Raw genomic sequence first — 19,962 nt, forward strand, 5'->3', positions numbered from 1 at the left:
CATATTTTATCAACTAAATTGCATTTTCATAGAATATTTCATTCAGCATTTTACATTAATGACATTTTTTTCAAATAAATAAATAAATAAATCCTACATCTCTGAGAAACGGGAGGGTGCCCAAATTCTTTTTTGGAAAGAAAATGGTTTCTAATAGTTATAGTTATGTATGGTCGCAGCGTGTCACATTATGCTTCAGATAACCAAATTAACCTAACATGTGACGTCACGCACGTTACGACATTCGTGCGCGCGCACGCACATGAATCGTCACGCTCTACTGGCTAGAGATCCCTGAGAGGAGACACTGGTGAGTGTGAATTAAACACACTTTTTTTTTTAGAGTCTGTTGAACTAAATAACATCCTGAATGCTTTTAGAGTAAAACGGTGAATGGCGGCTCGCTGACTTTCAATCCTCATTAAATCCTCTTTTGTATTTATGCTAAATCACATGAGCGCACTGAAGCTAATGCTAACAGAATTAGCACTCCCGTTGTAAACCAATTGAAACTGTTAGCACGAGCTAACAGCTAGTTTGTGCTAGAATGTTCCATCTCTGAGAATAACTGTTTTGACTTAGTGAACACGTTTATAGGTTAGCACATATTCTCAGCAATGGTCTGAAAGTCGTTAATTTGTAAAAGTCTATCAAGCTGCTATTTCTCCTTTAAATCTTGTGTACTGAGTTGATAACTGTGGGCGTTTAGTGAAATTATTAACTTCAGAACAGTAAATACTGGGATAAATACATTGCATACGAGATCTGCTCCAAATCATTCTTACCAAACTAAAGTTTCTCTGATTTACGAACCATTATCATACTGTTTTTTTCTACATTGTTTTCCTGTTGAAATTAACACACATCCCTGTCTCGTAGGTTTCCTTCACATATTTATTTGGTGAGGTTTAAGCCTCAAGACAGAATGGCAGACACAAAGCGTCTCGCATTCTCCATCATCCAGTTTCTGCATGACCAGCTGTCTTCTGGGAGTCTGTCATCAGATGCTCAAGAAAGCTTAGAAGGTAAAACCTTAGTGCTGGAATCAGTGCTGGACACTGTTATGTTATTGGTTGGTAATTCCTTGTTGTTGTTGTTGTTTTTAATTACCCTTAATTATCTAGTTGCTATCCAGTGCCTGGAGACAGCATTTGGTGTCTCTGTAGAGGACCAGAGTTTAGCAGTCAGTCAGTCTCTGCCAGAGATATTTGCCTCTGCAACCAAACAGGTAAAAGCTGTTCACGGGTGTCATCTAAACCAGGGGTTTTCAAACTCTGATCAAGGGAGTGATAGGGGGTCCGGGTAACTGTTTAGAGAAAGTGTAAATAAAAAATAAAAAAAGTCGATTAAAACACAATTTTTTTTAATTTAAATCAATTGTAAAAAGAATACAGCACTGTAATGAGTTGAAACTAAAAACTAAATTTTTTACAGTAATGGGTCTTTTTGTAAGAAACTATATAGATGTCTTCTAAAATTTAGGATGGGGTCCCTCACATGATGGTGATCATATCTGTTGGTCCATGGAATAAAAAAAATTGAAATCCCCAGATCTAAACCATGTCGTTTTCAAATGTTTATTCATAGCGTTGGTTGACTTCACTTAAGACATTGTTATATGTTGCAGACACCTCAAGCTAAAACCAATTCATCCAGTGGTTCTCCTTCAGAGGAGCAGTTAGCAGAGGCAGAGCGTCTTAAAACAGATGGTAAGACCATCCATCACACCTTTACCATTTCAGTATGCTTCCTAAGTTCATATGGTCTTCTCATTTAAAGTGTTGCATGTATGCACCTGCAGGCAACGATCAGATGAAGGTAGAGAACTTTAGTGCAGCTGTTGAGTTCTACTCTAAAGCCATCCAGCTTAATCCTCAAAATGCTGTCTACTTTTGCAACAGGTATATGCACAGTTTCTTTAAATCCGAAAAAGAAAAATGTAATGCTGTAGTATTTGCATGATCCAAGAATGATTAAAAAAAAAAAATTATTAATTTTTTTATTTTATTTCTTGGAGAATTGTTTTTATTATTTGAAAATTAATATAATTTTTTTAAACATTATCTTTAGAGCTGCAGCCTACAGCAAACTGGGGAACTATGCTGGAGCTGTTCAAGACTGTGAACGAGCCATTGGAATCGATCAAAACTACAGTAAAGCATATGGACGGATGGGGTAACTAATGTTTTTATTTTTCCCTCTAAAATGTAGAGGACAGATAAATTATTGGAGGCTAGTTGTTTAAATGTTTTTTGCACTTCAGGGTTCCCACTGGTCTTGACTTCACCTTTATAAAATTTAGAAAAGCAACAATCATGATGCAGTCTAATATATTTCTAAAGGTTATGATTGAAGTAAGAGTGTGCGCTGCACATTTCAAAGTATAAATGCAGCCCTGTTTCCCAAGCGAGAGCCTGTAGAACATGCATTTATTTTTATTTATCTCCTGTTGATACATTATGCAGTGTATACCTTATGGTGTTTATATTGTAACATGTTGTAGATGATTACAAAAATGCATGTTATATCTCTCATCTTTTTTTAATGAACAACTGGAAGTAGTAAAGCATAGATATTTCAAAGTAAGAGTCCTAGTGTATTTCAGAGTTATCATGCATGGTGCGTCATTATTTTTTCTAGTTATTATAGATATTTTGGTTACTCATTAAACTGTATCTGACATTTCATTCAAAGCAATGCTAATCCTCACTGAATATGTGCTGCAGCCTGTTTGATTAAAGCTGCAGTCCGTAACTTTTTTTGGTTAAAAATGATCCAAAATCAATATTTGAGCAAGTACATAACCAGCCAGTTGTTCAAAACTATCGCCTTACTTTAGCCCGATTCACAGCGGTTATTTTATAATAATGTTTTCTAATTTGAGTGGTACGTGTAGGTTTTCACAGGAAATTCGAACATGCTACTGCATCATTACATCACGTCTGCGAACAAAAGAAGTTGTCCCAGCTACTAGGCTATCGCATGTGAGGATCCTGAAGGTGGCGGATCGTCTATAGCTTTTTCTCACACCAGCTAGAATAATTAAATGTATCATTTTTATGGCGGATTGGAATCCAGAAAGGATTGTGTTTAAGAAAAAAAAAGTGAATGAAATTAAATTATATTCCAGTTTGAAATGTGCTTCTGTAACAGATAGCCTGGGATTACACGAGATTTGCAGTTTAAAGACAACCAGTTCGAAGGGAGCATATTTTGCTTTTTGGGTTAAAAGAATTTCTTAAAAGGTGCTGTATGTACGTTTTTAGCCCCTTTCACACAGAGATTCCGGAAAATACACGGGTAATGTGTTCCGGCAATTGTTCCCGGATCGTTAGATTTTGGTTCATTCACACTGCCAGTGATTTTCCGGAATCTGTGCGTGCGTTCACACACAACCCGTAAAGACACGTGACATTTCATGTGACGTGTATAATGCGCCGCGCACCATTTAACTAAACTGGCGAACGGAAAAAAACAAAAAACTAAACTGGCGAACGATTTCAGCGTCAGCGCGGATAGTGAGGGGCTCCGATCGCTGCTTCATTCCAGTTTACGCATTTTTCGTTGTGTGAATGTTGATCTGCCTTCAAAACACCTGGTAAAAGAGTTGCACGATAACGCGCATCATCAGCCTTTACGGCATTTATCCGGCTTTTGTTCACACAGCGCTCGTTCCGGAACTGAACCCGGCAATGTTACTAGGTCCCCAACCCGGGATTGATCCCGGAATCAATCCCGGGTCGTGGTTGCGTTCACACAGAAGGCACTCTGGCAATTTTCCGGGACCAACGTGCAGTGTGAAAGGGGCTTTTGACTCTACTAAAGCATAAAAATACCATAATATGTTTGCATATATTTAAGAAACGTATTTTAAAGATTCTATGCCACGAACTTTGAATATTTCACATACTTTTGAAAATCCAGCGTTTATTTTATCCTAATAAGCTTTTGTCGTCACAGTTGTAAACACGACGACTTTCTTCTTTCGTGAGGGGGTTTGGCGCCACAGCAACTTTGTTTCTAGGTGGAACGTTAGAGAACGTAACACACACGTCTCCTGGAAATCCTGTATAATTCAACCAATACGATGACGACTTCGACAATCCTGAAGTGTTTCCAGATAAGTGTGCCATGTGCATCAGACATTTAGCCAGCGTTCCGTGGGCGTGAAGTCTGAGGCTGAGACTATGGTCTGTGTAACCCACCCACTGCCAGTTAACCCAATTGTATTTCGGCACCCTGGGTTGCCAGTTGGTGGAAAACGGAGCGTCTTTCATTTCAGTCATAGAAGCTGCCAAACGAAAGGCGTCAGTTCCTGTTGGTGTCATCAATCTGGCAACCTGCGTGTGCGTCAAGTCTGAGGAAGAGGAGCCGGGTGAAAAAAAAAAAAAACATCTCCAATGTTTTGAATTTGGACTGCAATGCCTAGTTAAACCACTGTAGTCATGTAGTCAATCCTACATACAGCACCTTTAATATGAAATTCGAATGGTATGACAATTAGATATTAGACTATACATAAATTGAAATCTACACGCTAATACACACTATTATTAAAACTAACATTAATAATTTGAGAATAAAGTATAACCGTAATAATAATTTGCACGGTTTGATGTGATATGAGCTAACCAATCTTTAGATTAAATCACCATTGGTAGCGTGATTTATTGTAATGCTTTTTTCCTCAGTTCAGAACAAACGTGGCAGACTTGTTACGTACCTGTTCAGATGACAATATCTGGTGAAAATTCTTATTTGGGTCATATATTCCAAGACGTAGGCTAGAATCTGATTGCAAAGAACTGTAAATGTCCACACCAGTGCGGTGACTGACTGCCACACATACTCCTCAACAAATTAGAATCGTGCACAACCCACGCAAGGAAGATAATTCCGCACACAGCTGCAATTGCAGGTTTTCAAACAGAGATGGCGACAAAGAGGCAAATCTTATGGACTGCAGCTTTAAGCAAAATATTATAAGATGCATGATACTTGTTCTGAATGGACATACTGTATTAATTTTCATTTGTGTAGGTCTTACGGTTTTAAAAATCCTTAAATTTGTTTTTAAAAACCTTGCAGATACCCTCATTACAAAAAAAAATTTTGGTGTCACATTTATGAAGGAATGAATGAATGATGCATTTATGTAGCGCTTTATTGTGTATTGCTGTACACCCAAAGCGCTTTACAATCATATGGGGGGGGTCTCTCCTCAACCACCATTTACTTCTTCATTTATGTTTTGCTTAAAACAAGGCTTGCTCTTGCAAGTTTGAACAAATACTCAGAGGCTGTGAGCTACTACAAGAAAGCGCTGGAGCTGGACCCTGATAATGACACTTACAAAGCCAACCTGCAAATAGCAGAACAGAAGATGGAGGGACAGCCCAGCCCAGTGAGTTCACAGAGCCACCCAGATAATAGGGTTCGTCTCTCTGTGGAAAACAGTGCTAAAGCCCATGTGTTTATCTTTGTTAGGCAGGGGGTTTGGGTGGAGTCGACCTGGCGGGTTTGCTGAGTAACCCTGGTTTCATGAACATGGTCAGTAGAAATGCATCTATATGTTCATCATTAATGCATATTTATTCTCATCACTAACTCACTGTCACTCTCTTTAGGCATCTAATTTAATGAACAACCCGCAAGTGCAGCAACTGTGAGTAGGCAAAACTTAAGCACACCATTTATTATGCATGTAATATGCACATTATACATGAAGTGATGATGATGATTTCATTTGATTTTGAAAACTCAAATGTTGTCATATGGTGTAAACATCAAAAAGTAGGGTTTGAGCCAAACATTGTAAACCAATAATTAATAAAATAAAAAAAGCTCCCAAAATGTAAGATATGGAGGCAAAAATGGCCTTGTATGAGTTTTGTTATAGCCTCTGCTTCATCTCTGGAGTGGAAAGATACTGATTTACTTTTGATTTGTAATAGCCATAATTTAAAAAATTTGAACTTGATATTTAACACTATTTTTAAAATGCCATATTCAATATTCAAAAATTTCATATTCAATAAGCTTAGGAAATAAATTGCCATTTATAAAGATTAGGGATGTAACAATATCATAATCTCATGATACGATAATATCGTGATCTGAAGTCCACAATACGACATTTATGGCGATATTTAAAAAAAGACAAATGAAGAATTGGAAAATATTGTCTACATTTTAAAGTTAAATTATTCTATCTAATGCACTTTAAGAGTTCAAATTAAAGAGCTTTAACCCATGTTCTTAGAAAACTTGAGTCAGATAAAAGTTAGTGAATTGAATTGTACCTGAACTTTAAAGGGGACTCAAACCTCTTTCTATTTGTGATATACTGTCTCAGTCTAAATGACACTCACTGGCTAAACCAATTAGAATATGATAATAACAATAACAACAACACTGACAGTAATAGCCATATATTGTAAAACAATTGTAATTTAAAATAAATGAAAATGAATATTTCATAGATATGCTTTTTTTTTGCTTTACACTACAGTATGGAAATTATAATACTTATTTCCTAATTTCTACACTTGAAAGAGATGTTTTTAATTTGAACTGCATTTAAACCGGGACAGTTAAAATTTTAACACTTAAATTAAAAACTGAGTCCTACAAACATTTAAATTGCACAGGTTTTGTGTCAAGAAACGGCAATGGCCCTCCTAAACTATTTAGGTTGTATATTTTCGGGCCAGTTGTACCAACTTGATGTAAGACTTTGTGTTCTCAGCAGAAATGTGTATCCGCTGTTTCTGTGCCCATGTAGGATGTCAGGTATGATGTCTGGGGCTTACGGTCCAATGGGGGGAGCCACCTCACCAGGAGCAGGAGCCACCTCACCAGGAGCCGGAGCCACAGCTGGAGCAGGAGCCACAGCCGGAGCCGCAGCCGGAGCAGGAGCCGGAGCCGGATTAGTAGCAGGAGGTGCAGGTGGTGGTGCCAATGATCTCTCCAGCCTTATACAGGCGTAAGTTTTAACATCACTATCCTGTGATTTTCATAAGTTTTATTCTACTTCCTAACAGGAAATTCCAGGTTATATTCAGTGGGGCTGAACTAGTGTTTTTCTGTCACAGTGGTCAGCAGTTTGCACAGCAAATGCAGCAGCAGAACCCTGAGCTTATCGAGCAGCTGAGGACTCAAATGCGCAGTCGACCTCCCAGTAGTGCTGGCAACGACGAACACTGACACTCCCTATGGTACCACAAATCACTCTAATTCAAGTATTCTTGTAAAAAGACTTGAACATAGCTTTAATTGGTTTTAGACTTTAAGACAAGGCACTACAGGCAAAAACAATTGTTTTCATCCACTGGTCAATTTTGAGAATTTGGGTTATTGGCTTTGAATAAAGTGTTGTTTCAAACTAGTGGAAGGAAAAACATCCAAAATGCACTTTTAAGTGTTTATTTTATTGCGTATTATCTGTTTGCGTCTGTAGATTTAAATCTATCTATTATGCCCCTTTTTACAGGATGTAAAATAAGTCTCTGATGTTCCCAGAGCGTGAAGTTTTAGCTCAAAATACCCCACAGATAATTTTTTATAGCTTGTTAAAATTGCCACTTTTAGGGTATGAGCCAAACGCTGTGATTTTGAGTATGTTGCTTTAATGCAAATGAGCTGTTGCTCCCTGAGAAGAGGGCAGAGCTTCAAGAGCTCAAGCTCCGGCATTAGCAATGCTAGCCTTTGCAAATAAACATTCCCCTATTAGTACAAGCCTATTATCTTTACAGAAAACATACTCGGTTTCAAAGTCAGTCATCTGATTGTACTGTGCATAAAAATAACAACATAGCTCGTCTCATGATATCACAAACTTTATAAGTCCCACTTCTGATTATGAGCTCGACAATTTCAAGCGATCGACTCGCATTGCTTTCATATGCAACTTTTAACTACCATTTTCCTGTTCACAATCATTCTGGTAGCACTTGAAGGCAGCATCAGTGAAAACAGGCAGAGACAATGATAGCTTTAGCAATAAGCCTTACAGAGAGCCAAGAAGCTCTTTCAGAAAGGCATTTTGGAAAACAAACACGTGATATTTACTTTGTCTGGAGCTGACGTTCGCGCACGAAGCATTGTTGTTGATTCCTAAACATTTAGGGGACTTTACCGATTTGTTTTTTCGTGATATTTCCTTTGAAAATTAAATTTAACCACAGTGTCCTCGGCTCAGATGGGTGGAGATTATGGCGACTCTTATGTTCATTAGTGCAACCCAAAACACAACACTTGTAATGCCTCTTTGGCGCTGACATTGTATATATCTCCAGTAATGGCGGACCGCATCTTCTCACTCAGGGCTGTGTTTATGCTAATAGGGCAGAGAGCATCACAAATGGGCGGGACTTTTTCCCCTCTGTGACGTGAACGGAGGGAGAATCTGAAACAGCTCGTTTGGAGAGACTGTTCATGATTTATTGTTTTTATTAAAAAATGAGTTGGTGGATTTTTAACATTATAGGCTGGTTGTTTTCACACACTATGGCCACACAACTGTTCAAACACCTTATAAAACGGATTTTTGCATATTAGGTCCCCTATAAATTATGATGCATATCTTTATCGGGTGTCTATTTACACTTGTGCAAACTTGTGCTGGCAGAGGCTATTTACACTAACTCCTCCCACTAATGGGTGATTGGGCTCATCAGCACTACAAAAGATGGCTGTCAGCTCCAGTGGCATAGGTGGTAAAGCGTGCATCGCAGCCTTTTTGATGCGATAAACCTGGGTTCGAACCAGCCATTTGCCAAACTTTTTTTCTTCCATTTCAAATCTCATATCTCATCGAAAAGGCATTTATTTTCAATAAAAATTAAGGAAATAATCAAAAAGTTGAAAATAAAGTATTGGGTAGTCTTAGGGTAGGTGTAGGGAGGGCTTTATTGTCCCAATAAGATGGCATCCATAATATATAATTTATGTTTAATGTTATTATTGCATACTGCTTTATAGTATACTACAATACTGGGGTGCAGACAGCTGCCACTATTTGCAATAAGTAGTATAAATAGCCAAAAGTCCTGCTATTTTAACAGTGTAAATATAATCTTAATCTGCATTTAGTGTGAATAGCATCTATCGCTAAGAAAATATGCTATTTTCACTTAGTGTAAAAAGGCTCTATCGCTATTTACACTGCCTATCTTTATAGAGATTTTTGAGAGTTTTCTCAAAATTATTAATATATTTTTTTTTTTTTTTTTTGAAAATCATCTCTTCAGTAGCGCTAACATAAACCAAATTTTATGTTAGCGTTTTATTCTTATCTATTCTGAAGGTGTTTACAGAGTGGTTTGTTCATGTATCATTTGCTTGACTGTACATTATATGCAATATTTTATTCCTCAAATTTTAACAGACTTGACAGTATATTCTAAATTATGTATTGATAAAAATCCCCTCTTTAAATCTTTTAATAGTCAACTGAAGGATACAATTTTCAAAATCTTATTGTTGTATTATTGTATGTTCAGAAAACTGAATATCTTTTCAGAACTTAACATTACTTCTCTCATTTTGTGCAGACTTTCATTTTCGACCTGGTGGATCTTTGGAAGATGGGCTACTTTTTTAATTTTTAAGATATACCTTGTTCCTCCAACTCTAGGGACGAGACTGAGTATTCATCTATAAAAACTGCATGAGTTGCCACTGCCTCACATTGCCCTGCCGGTTGGAAGAGGTCATCAGTGCACATGTACACATCATAATTGGGCACTGGATTCCAGCAAATGTTTGATCTAATGAAATATCACACTGGGTTAACACGATATTCCCAAGTAATAATCCATATTACTGGACTGTGATTAATGAAGCGCTGCTACATGGACATAATGCAGATTTGCAGTAACAACTCAGTGATTCACTTGTCCAATGACAAGTCTCTGTCTGAACTGAAAGGGGTTTACAAGGAACATGTGCAAACTCAACATTGACAATTAAATGTCAGATTTCAAATAGGACTTGTTTTTGCAGCTGAAGTTTCATGTTTCACAACCACTTATTTCTTGCAACCAAGTGAGATTAGTCAGAAAGTACCATTACTTAAGTATGGTTCTTAATTTGTTCTGAATTTTTGGATTAAGGGAAATGGATGTTTTTTTTGTCCATTTTGGGCAACTGACATATGTGTGATGATATATTAAAATGAACTTGTCATTCGTAACATCACTGTCTCAAAACCTAGCAAGTTGCCTATAGATAACATTTTGTTGAGTCGTAGGAAAGTTTGAAACATTAAAGCTTGCTTTTTTTGCCACTTTTAGAGGCAGTGAACTATATGCAATTCATATCCGAATTTAAAGTTTGACGTCCCAAACGTACGTATGTTGCCTAGCAACGCAAACTAGCTAGGCTGCCTACTTAATAATGAGACGCAGCCACTGAACAGTCAGGCATTGCAACTTTCAGCAGCAGGAAGTATTGACACTAATACGGGTAAAACGCTTCATTTTATGCACGAGTATATGAATTGTGATCTGCTTACGCTTCACTGTTTGACAAAGCATCATAAAAGGCATATTTATACTAGTAAAATAGTATAAACGCCTTTTATGTGCGTGCAGTGTTTGTTAGCTTAGCATTTAACTGCAGCCAACGGCTCCAGTTTGAATATAAATTTTTGAAATAGGTTTGCACGTCTTAATATAAACTGTTTTTAGTTTTAACGTCTTTTTTTCATACATGTAACAATATAAAGGCGTATTTCTACTTTGACAGCTAGTAGCTCACTAGCGTTAGCATGCTAATCACTACACCGACCTAGTCAGTCACCTTACAAATATTATAACACCTCAGAAATTGGTTGTCAGATGTGAACTGATTAAACCCTACTTGTCTGACAAAAGTTGTCGCACTGAAGCTGATTTGAAGTTGCTTAAATTGTTAATATATTACGATAATTATGAAACGCCATGTACTGACGTTTCTAAAACATTTTCCAGGGATGCTTTCCATGATCTGACCAGTCGGCCTGAAGAAGTGATCTTTGGATTCAGTGGTGTTTTTCTTTTGTTTTTTTTTTTAGATACAAATGCTTTGCTGAAGTGGGATCACAGCCCATCTTCTAAGTATGGAGATAGCTGTAGCCAAAATCCTGTGCCTGCTGGGGGTGTTTGCCCTGATGTTAGGGGGCATCCTTATTCCTGTGCGGATGATGCATATGGAGTATGATAAAATCACAAGGTACAGAAGAGTGGTTGCTTTAAGCAACTGTTTCGGAGGAGGTGTATTCTTGGCCACCTGCTTCAATGCCCTTTTACCAGCAGTTAGAGCAAAGGTATGTCATCAAGCATGGTTTTGGTCTTTAAAGAAAAGGATTTCTTTTGTGGAACAAAAGGTGACATTCTGAAGAATGCCTTGCTGCATTTTTCATGCAAGTAAAATTAGTGGGGAGCTTAAAAAAATATGTGAAAGCCCCATAAAAGTAGTTTATATGGCTTCTGAGGCATTTGTTATAGCTATATACAATTGAATTGAATAATTTGTAAAGCTTGTAAGCTGCAGTCTCCATTAATTGTAATTGCATGGATAAAAAAATTCCCAGATGCATTCTTAAAAATGTTTCCTTTCGTGCTCAAACCCAAGTCATGTGTTTGAGACAAAATGAGATTGGGTAAATGATAACAGAACTGATAATTGGGTGATCTATCCCTTTAACATTAACCAAAAATGAACTCAGTAGTTCAACACACACACACATAGAAACTTAAAATTTTTATTCTTTATAGTCTGTATAATGCCAGTTGATGCTTCAAAAGTTTGCAAAATGAACAAGACTGTAATCCATTGGACCACAGTTGATGAATCTGTGTCTTCTGAAGCAAAATCATAGGGGTATGTGTTTGAGAGAGACAAAAATACTAATACTTCAAACTTTTTAAATCAAATCTTTCAGAAACAGAACAAAGTCAAGATACAAAGTCAAAATTTATAGTTTAAAATTAAAATAGTATTTTTCTCTCTACATCTGAATTTTAACTTGACGACTTGAAAAGGTATGTTATATAATATGAATTTGGGTGGTATGAATGAAATTTGTTCATTCATCTGTTTACACATCTTGAAAACTTAGGTTTGTCAGACTTAGGTTAACTTGATTAAGGTTTACTTGATTTTCCATACATTATTTTTTTAAAATATCATGTAAAAATGGTATCTCGATCATCACTCGTATCTGTCACTCGATCATCATTGTATTGAATTGTATTATGTTTTGGCCCACAATAAAAACTACAGTGCTTTAATTGTAAAACTTGAGCAGTCAAAAATCATCTTACTAAGCCATATTATAGCAAGATATTGATATTTATATGCATTTAATGTAAGTAGTCTGCTGTTATAAAGATCTCATTGTTTTACATTACAAATTGTCAGAATTTCATGCTCCTGGCCATAAAAATCAGTAGCTGGGTCAAATCGCATATATATATATATATATATATATATATATATATATATATATATATATATACACACACACACAGTATCTCACAGAAGTGAGTACACCCCTCACATTTTTGTAAATATTTTATTATATCTTTTCATGTGACAACACTGAAGAAATTACACTTTGCAACAATGTAAAGTATTGAGTGTACAGCTTGTATAACAATGTAAATTTGCTGTCCCCTCAAAATAACTCAACACACAGCCATTAATGTCTAAACCGCTGGCCACAAAAGGGAGTACACCCCTAAGTGAAAATGTCCAAATTGGGCCCAAAGTGTCAATATTTTGTGTGGCCACCATTGTTTTTCAGCACTGCCTTAACCCTCTTGGGCATGGAGTTCACCAGAGCTTCACAGGTTGCCACTGGAGTCCTCTTCCACTCCATGACGACATCACGGAGCTGGTGGATGTTAGAGACCTTGCGCTCCTCCACCTTCTGTTTGAGGATGCCCCACGGATGCTCAATAGGGTTTAGGTCTGGAGACATGCTTGACCAGTCCATCACCTTTACCCTCAGCTTCTTTAGCAAGGTAGTGGTCGTCTTGGAGGTGAGTTTGGAGTCGTTATCATGTTGGAATAGGTTCCCTCAATGAACTGTAGCTCCCGCCAGTGCCAGCAGCGCTCATGCAGCCGCAGACCATGGCACTCCCACCACCATGCTTGACTGTAGGCAAGACACACTTGTCTTTGTACTCCTCATCTTGTTGCCGCCACACATGCTTGACACCATCTGAACCAAATAAGTTTATATTGGTCTCATCAGACCACAGGACATGTTTCCAGTAATCCATGTCCTTAGTCTACTTGTCTTCAGCAAACTGTTTGCAGGCTTTCTTGTGCATCATCTTTAGAAGAGGCTTCCTTCTGGGACGACAGCCATGCAGACCAATTTGATGCAGTGTGCGGCGTATGATCTGAGCACTGACAGGCTGAACCCCCACCGCTTCAACCTCTGCAGCAATGCTGGCAGCACTCATACTTCTATTTCCCAAACACAACCTCTGGATATGACGCGGAGCACGTGCACTCAACTCCTTTGGTCGACCGTGGCGAGGCCTGTTCTGAGTGGAACCTGTCCTGTTAAACCGCTGTATGGTCTTGGCCACCGTGCTGCAGCTCAGTTTCAGGGTCTTGGCAAACTTCTTATAACCTATGCCATCTTTATGTGGAGCAACAATTCGTTTTTTTAGATCCTCAAGGAGTTCTTTGCCATGAGGTGCCATGTTGAACTTCCAGTGACCAGTATGAGAGAGGGAGAGCGATAACACCAAATTTAACACACCTGCTCCCCATTCACACCTGAGACCTTGTAACACTAACGAGTCACATGACACCGGGGAGAGCTAATTGGGCCCAATTTGAACATTTTCACTTAGGCGTGTACTCACTTTTGTGGCCAGCGGTTTAGACATTAATGGCTGTGTGTGGAGTTATTTTGAGGGGACAGCAAATTTACAAGCTGTACCCTCACTACTTTACATTGTAGCAAAGTGTCATTTCTTTAGTGTTGTCACATGAAAAGATATCATAAAATATTTACAAAAATGTGAGGGGTGGACTCCCTCGGAAAATCATTTTTATTTTTTTTATTTTTTCTCAGTTTGAGCCTCTGAATAATATTGAGGTATTTTTTCCTACTTGAGAATGAGATTCATATTTTCCCTATATCATACTATATGAGCCACAAAAGCCTGATGTATATGATACTCAATTAGAAACACTTTTTTTTTTTTTTTTTTTTTTAAGATAAATAAACTTATATTTAAAAATAGATGTTTTTAACTATTACTTTTAATAATTGTCCTGTAGGCTTTACAGGGTTAAGCAATGTATGTATCTGTTGCACAACCAGTTTTACCATCAGGAAATTTACTGAGCTTTAAGGAATCTGTTTACAGTTACAGACTCTGACTTCCGACCTTTGTGCTTTCAGGTGGACAACGTACTGGAAATGTTAAACACCGCCAATCATTACCCTCTGGCGGAGACAATGATGATGATTGGGTTTTTCCTCACAGTATTTGTGGAACAGGCCGTGCTCACTTTCCGCAAGGAGAAGCCCTCGTTTATTGACCTGGAAACGTTTAATGCTGGTGGCTCGGCTGCGGGTAGCGACTCTGAGAACGATGCTCCATTCATCGCTCCCGCCCGAGGTTCCAGAGACCACCAGTACCATTCCCATCACCACGGACACTTCCACCCTTCAGAGCTGACGCACGCTGGGCCGTTGAGATTAGCTAGCCTGGTGCTAGCGCTGTCTGCTCACTCTGTCTTTGAGGGTCTTGCGTTGGGCCTTCAGGAAAAGGGGGCTGAACTCGGAACCCTCTTCATTGGAGTGGCCATCCACGAGACGCTGGCAGCCGTGGCTCTGGGGGTTAATATAGCCAAGGCGAGCATCACTTTACGGGATGCCAGTAAACTGGCCGTAATAGTGAGCCTAATGATTCCTCTGGGCATCGGGATTGGAATGGGTATTCAGACGGTCCAGCACCTGGCGGAAAGTATTTTATCTGTAGTGCTCCAGGGCCTGGCAGCCGGCACGTTCCTCTTCATCACGTTCTTTGAGATCCTCTCACGAGAACTGGAGGATAAACACGACAGGCTACTGAAGGTGCTGTTTCTTGCACTGGGCTACAGTATACTAGCAGGGCTCGTCTTCATCAAATGGTAAAAGGGGTTCAAAATGTAACATTTTATAAAACTGCATACTGTTCTTCTAGAGCACCATCTGTCAAACATTATAACCAACGGTTTCCGTAAATCTACTGGATAACTTTTTATATTTTACAGAGAAAGTGTTTTCAAACTTTTTGATGCCAATTACCAAAAAATATGATGTTCTTTATATTACTTATATTTACTAAAGCAGCTGTAATGGCCTATATATATATATATATATATATATATATACACACACATATAATATATACAGTGCTGTGAAAAGGTTTTTTTTACCCCTTGTTTTTTTTTTATTTTTACATATTTGGCACACTTAAAAGATTCAGATCATCAAACTAATTTTTATGTTACACAAAGGTAATGCAAGTAAATACAAAATGCAATTTTAAATGATGATTTCATTTATTAAGGGGAAAAAGCTGTCCAAATCTGTCTGGCCCTACATGGAAATATTATTGCCCCCTCCTGTTTAATCATGAAAGAACTGTGATTAACCACAATAATTTAGAAAGCGTTAAATTTCACTAGTCACACCCAGGCCTTATTACTGCCAGTCTGACAAAGAAAATCATGCTTAAAGAGTAACACATCATGCCACGATCTAAAGAAATTAAAGAACAGATTAGAAACAAAATCGTTGACATGCATCAGTCTGGAAAGGGTTATAAAGCCATTTCTAAGGTTTTGGGACTTCTAATGAACCATGGTCAGAGCCGTTATACACAAATGGAGAAAACTTGGAACAGTGGTGAACCTTCCCAGGAGTGCCCATCTTACCAAAATTACTCTAAGAACACAATGACTCATCCAGGAGTTGATAAAAGAACCCAGAACAGCATCTAAAGAACTGCAGGCCTCACTTGCCTCAATTAAAGACAGTGTTCATGATTCAACAATAAGAAAGAGACGTCCATGAGAGAGTTCCAAGACAAAAGCCACTGCTGACCAAAAAGAACACAAAGGCTTGTCTCACATTTGCCAAAAAATATCTTGATTATCCCCAAGACTTTTGGGCAAATATTCTGTGGATTGATGAGATAAAAGTTGAACTTTTTGGAAGGTGCGTGTCCCGTTACTTCTAGCATAAAACCAACAGGATTTCATAAAAAGAACATCATACCAACAGTCAAACATGGTGGTGGTAGTGTGATGGTCTGGGGCTGCTTTGCAGCTTCAGGACCTGGACGACTTGTCATAAATGATAGAACCATGAATTTTGCACTCTATCAGAAAATCCTGAAGTAGAATATCCTTTTATCAATTTGTGACCTCAAGCGCACTTGGGTTATGTAGCAGGACAATGATCCCAAACACACCAGCAAGTCCACCTCTGAATGACTCAAGAAATCAAAAAAAAAGTTTTGGAGTGGCCAAGTCAAAGTCCGGACTTAAATCCGATTGAGATGCCGTGGCATGACCTTAAAATAGTCCATTCATGCTCAAAAACCCTCCAATGTGGCTGAATTAAAACAATTCTGCAAAGAAGAGTGGGCCAAAATTCCTCCACAGTGATGTGAAAGACTCATTGCCAGTTATCGCAAAAGCTTGATTGCAGTTGTTGCAAAGGGTGGCACAACATCTGTCATTAGTTATTAGATTTAGGGGGCAATTACTTTTTCACGTAGTACCAGGCAGGTTTGGACGGCTTTTGTCCCTTAATAAATTAAATCATTATTTCAAAACTGCATTTTGCATTTACTCGGGTTATCCTTGTATAATATTAAAAATTTTGATCCGAAGCATTCAAGTGCGACAAATGTGCAAAACAAAATGTGTGCATATGGGTGTGTGTGTGTATGTGTCTATATTATATATATATATATATATATATATATATATATATATATATATATATATCACATATGATCATTAAACATATGTGTGATTCATATTAAGTGTCATATTGTACTGACAAAATGTTTCCAAACTTGAATGTTGTCACTGTACTAAGGCCAAAAATTACATGTACAATTAGTACATTTACTTTGTGTCTAATTTGGTATTTAATAACTAATGTTTTGTTAGATGTATAAATGTTTAAAACTTTTTTTTTTTAAATTCCTTACTGTTTAAAACAGCTGCAACTAGAAATAAAGATGAATTTCATCTTAAAAAATCATTAGGAAACCATAAACTCATATAATAAATATAATATCATATTTGGTAAATATAAAAAAAATTGTGTTAAAGGGATAGTTCACCATAAAAAAAAGTTACCCCATGAATTACTCACCCTCAAGCCATCCTAAACTGTAAATGGAGTACTGTTTATGATGATGGATGCAATTTATTTTGCTTCAAAATCTTGACCACTATTCACTGCCATTATAAAGCTATGAAGAGCCAGGACATTTTTAATAGAACTCCGATTGTGTTCATCTGAAAGAAGAAACTCTCATACACCCCAGGATGGCTTGATAGTGAGTAAATCATGGGGTAATTTTCATTTTTGGGTGAACTTTCCCTTTAATTGACAACCCTAAAAAGAAAATAAAGAAAATCTAATTTTCTGTGACCCACTTGCAGGGCCCTGGACCCCATTTGGGAAAAAAAAGCCTCTAATGTTATAATTTTGACTTCTACCCTTTTATGTCTGACTCAAATCTTCTGATGAATTACAGGTTAAGGCAGTGTGTAGCCAATAGTTCCACCCCTATCATTTTTTAAATTTATTTTTTACTCATCCTTTATATAGTCAATATTTACTAATATTACAATGACCGTTTTGAAGGATTTGCGTGTAGATGCTATTAGCTGAATGCACATGATGTAGGATGTGAATGTTAAATGTTTTAGTGAGAACTTTGTGTTGAAGTTCCAGTTTTAGATTCACATGTAGTTGAGTGCTCAGAATTCAGTCAAACTACTAGTTGTTTCAGTTACTTGACACAAGTTTCACTGGGGCAAAATACTCCTGATCTAGACAGAGACTCAGTTTTGGCTGTGAGCTGACAGACAGATGGTGAAGCAGAGCAGGGAGTTTTTTGGGTGAATGTATTTGAGCAAGCTGGGTCTGGTGGTTCGTTTTTGATCTGCTGTAATATTATAGTTATATGCTTAATTCAGATTGTTCACTGTTACTTTAAAGCTATATTTGATCTATTTTGTCATGATTTTGTCTGCTAGCCTCAGTTTGAGTGTGATGAATATTTTGCCTCATAAGTAAATGAAGAGAAATGCTGAATTGATAAATCCCACTTACAAGCTTATGAGGCGCATTATGAAAATGACGTATATTGAAATTGCCCAGAGTGAGCCTCAGGAAATTAAAACTTAACAACCTTGTACTGCTTGTATTTGAACAGTCTTTGTTTTTGTATCCCTGTATTTTTGCGTCTTTTACAGCTTTACGAACCATTATGGTTATATTATTTTAAGCCTATAAGGGAGATTCAGTCTTTTCATTAAGTATGTCTGGGCATTTTCAACAAATCAAGTAACAGATGAAGAAAGAAGCTTTAGTCTTAAAGGATCTAAAGACTCTTTATAGCAACCTGTGTGTTGCTTTAAGGGAGCAACCATACATTTGCGTTTTTATTAACTATTTAATAAATAAATAATTATTTAATCATTTATCATTTGATGATTTTATTATTCTGTTTAATTATTTATAATAATCATATATTCTTAATTCATTCGTCAGTCATTTGATTATATTTTGCACTACGGTTTGATCTGTGTCGTGTTTTCTTTGCAAACAGGTTAAAGATAAGAAAAGGTCTTTGTTTAAGGTTTTTAATGTCACTGGACATTGTTGTGAAGCAGTAATTTTCCATTGGTATTGGTTGTGGTAATAACATTGTTAGGCTGAGCATTGAAATGAATGCAACTAAGATTATTCTGTATCATTTTACCATCACTTCTTTTTTATGCTCCCCCTTGCTTCCTGTTTCTGTTGAGAGAAGACTTAATACAGCTTTGGGTAGTGAAACACTGATTTTGGGTGTTGGAAAAAACCTACTATAACAGGTTTTGGGTACCTATTTTCGGACAGGATCTGGCATCTGGGGTTGGATCCAATATTCCTGATGTAGAGACTCGATCTAAGATTTGTCGGCGGGATGCTGGCACAATCTGTAGCCATTTCCTGCCTGTGCTCTTTTCCTTGTGTCAATAAGATTGAGTATTTCAGTGTTGCAAAACACTCCTTTTTGAAGTGCATACAGGATTTAATGTAATTATTGATCAGTTTTAATTTTTGATTTAATAAAGTGATTCTCCTGGTTATGTGATTTTGGATTCTCTTATTTACTGTCTGAATAGTTATAGCCTAGTTGGAAGAGTTCCAGATCACCATGTAATCAGTCTGCTCCTTTAACCAAAACGCACACAGGTCCTGACCCATCAGACACTGACTGATTACACACCATTGTCACGTGAAACTGCTTTTTGTCATGACAGGATTATAGCTGAATTGGATTACTGTTATATCCAAGGTTTCATTAACTAGCACACTGTGTCCAGAAAACCTGGCCTTGTTTACAACAGATCAATGCAAGATTTATACATGGCAGAGACAGCTGACCTGATATACTGTGGATATTTCATTGATGTTATATATTAAATAACAAAATCAGGGGTTCATATCTTGCAATTCCGTTTATATCCCGTGATTCTGACATTAGGGATTGTTAAAAACCTTGTCTGAAAAGTGAGATACAAAATGTCATTTAATTGCTATAGTATACTTTTCATTATACTGTTCCGTGGCAAAAATGAACAAATTGAACAAATCAGTGAAAGAATTTGAATAAATCTTTTTTGTGAACAGATTCAAAGATTCGAGTCACTATTGGATAAATT

The 19,962-nt window shown here is 37.3% G+C and overlaps 2 protein-coding genes across 2 annotated transcripts; both read left to right on the forward strand.

The window, feature by feature from the left end:
- The first annotated feature begins 228 nt into the window (after nt 1-228).
- LOC306855286 (small glutamine-rich tetratricopeptide repeat-containing protein alpha-like) lies at nt 229-10,195 on the forward strand. The gene is made up of 12 exons (XM_079393862.1): nt 229-310; nt 880-1,025; nt 1,125-1,228; nt 1,628-1,709; nt 1,802-1,901; nt 2,071-2,175; nt 5,266-5,404; nt 5,488-5,550; nt 5,628-5,665; nt 6,785-6,985; nt 7,095-7,217; nt 9,555-10,195. The coding sequence occupies exons 2-11, from the start codon at nt 926-928 to the stop codon at nt 7,204-7,206; spliced, it is 1,044 nt and encodes a 347-aa protein (XP_079249988.1). The 5' UTR covers nt 229-310; nt 880-925; the 3' UTR covers nt 7,207-7,217; nt 9,555-10,195.
- A 202-nt stretch (nt 10,196-10,397) lies between these two features.
- Nucleotides 10,398-15,305, forward strand: LOC306855287 (zinc transporter ZIP3-like). The gene is made up of 3 exons (XM_079393863.1): nt 10,398-10,467; nt 11,057-11,308; nt 14,414-15,305. The coding sequence occupies exons 2-3, from the start codon at nt 11,102-11,104 to the stop codon at nt 15,149-15,151; spliced, it is 945 nt and encodes a 314-aa protein (XP_079249989.1). The 5' UTR covers nt 10,398-10,467; nt 11,057-11,101; the 3' UTR covers nt 15,152-15,305.
- The last annotated feature ends 4,657 nt before the right edge of the window (nt 15,306-19,962 follow it).

This window comes from Barbus barbus (assembly GCF_936440315.1).
Source record: "Barbus barbus genome assembly, chromosome: 35".
Classification (NCBI taxonomy): Eukaryota; Metazoa; Chordata; class Actinopteri; order Cypriniformes; family Cyprinidae; genus Barbus; species Barbus barbus.

Excerpts from the sequence above, each read along its gene's own strand:
- LOC306855286 (XM_079393862.1), top strand. The coding sequence starts at position 926 with ATGGCAGACACAAAGCGTCTCGCATTCTCCATCATCCAGTTTCTGCAT. Across the intron at positions 1,710-1,801 it reads AGAGCGTCTTAAAACAGATG|GCAACGATCAGATGAAGGTA; the intron begins GTAAGACCATCC and ends ATGCACCTGCAG. Across the intron at positions 1,902-2,070 it reads GCTGTCTACTTTTGCAACAG|AGCTGCAGCCTACAGCAAAC; the intron begins GTATATGCACAG and ends CATTATCTTTAG.
- LOC306855287 (XM_079393863.1), top strand. The coding sequence starts at position 11,102 with ATGGAGATAGCTGTAGCCAAAATCCTGTGCCTGCTGGGGGTGTTTGCC. Across the intron at positions 11,309-14,413 it reads TACCAGCAGTTAGAGCAAAG|GTGGACAACGTACTGGAAAT; the intron begins GTATGTCATCAA and ends TTGTGCTTTCAG.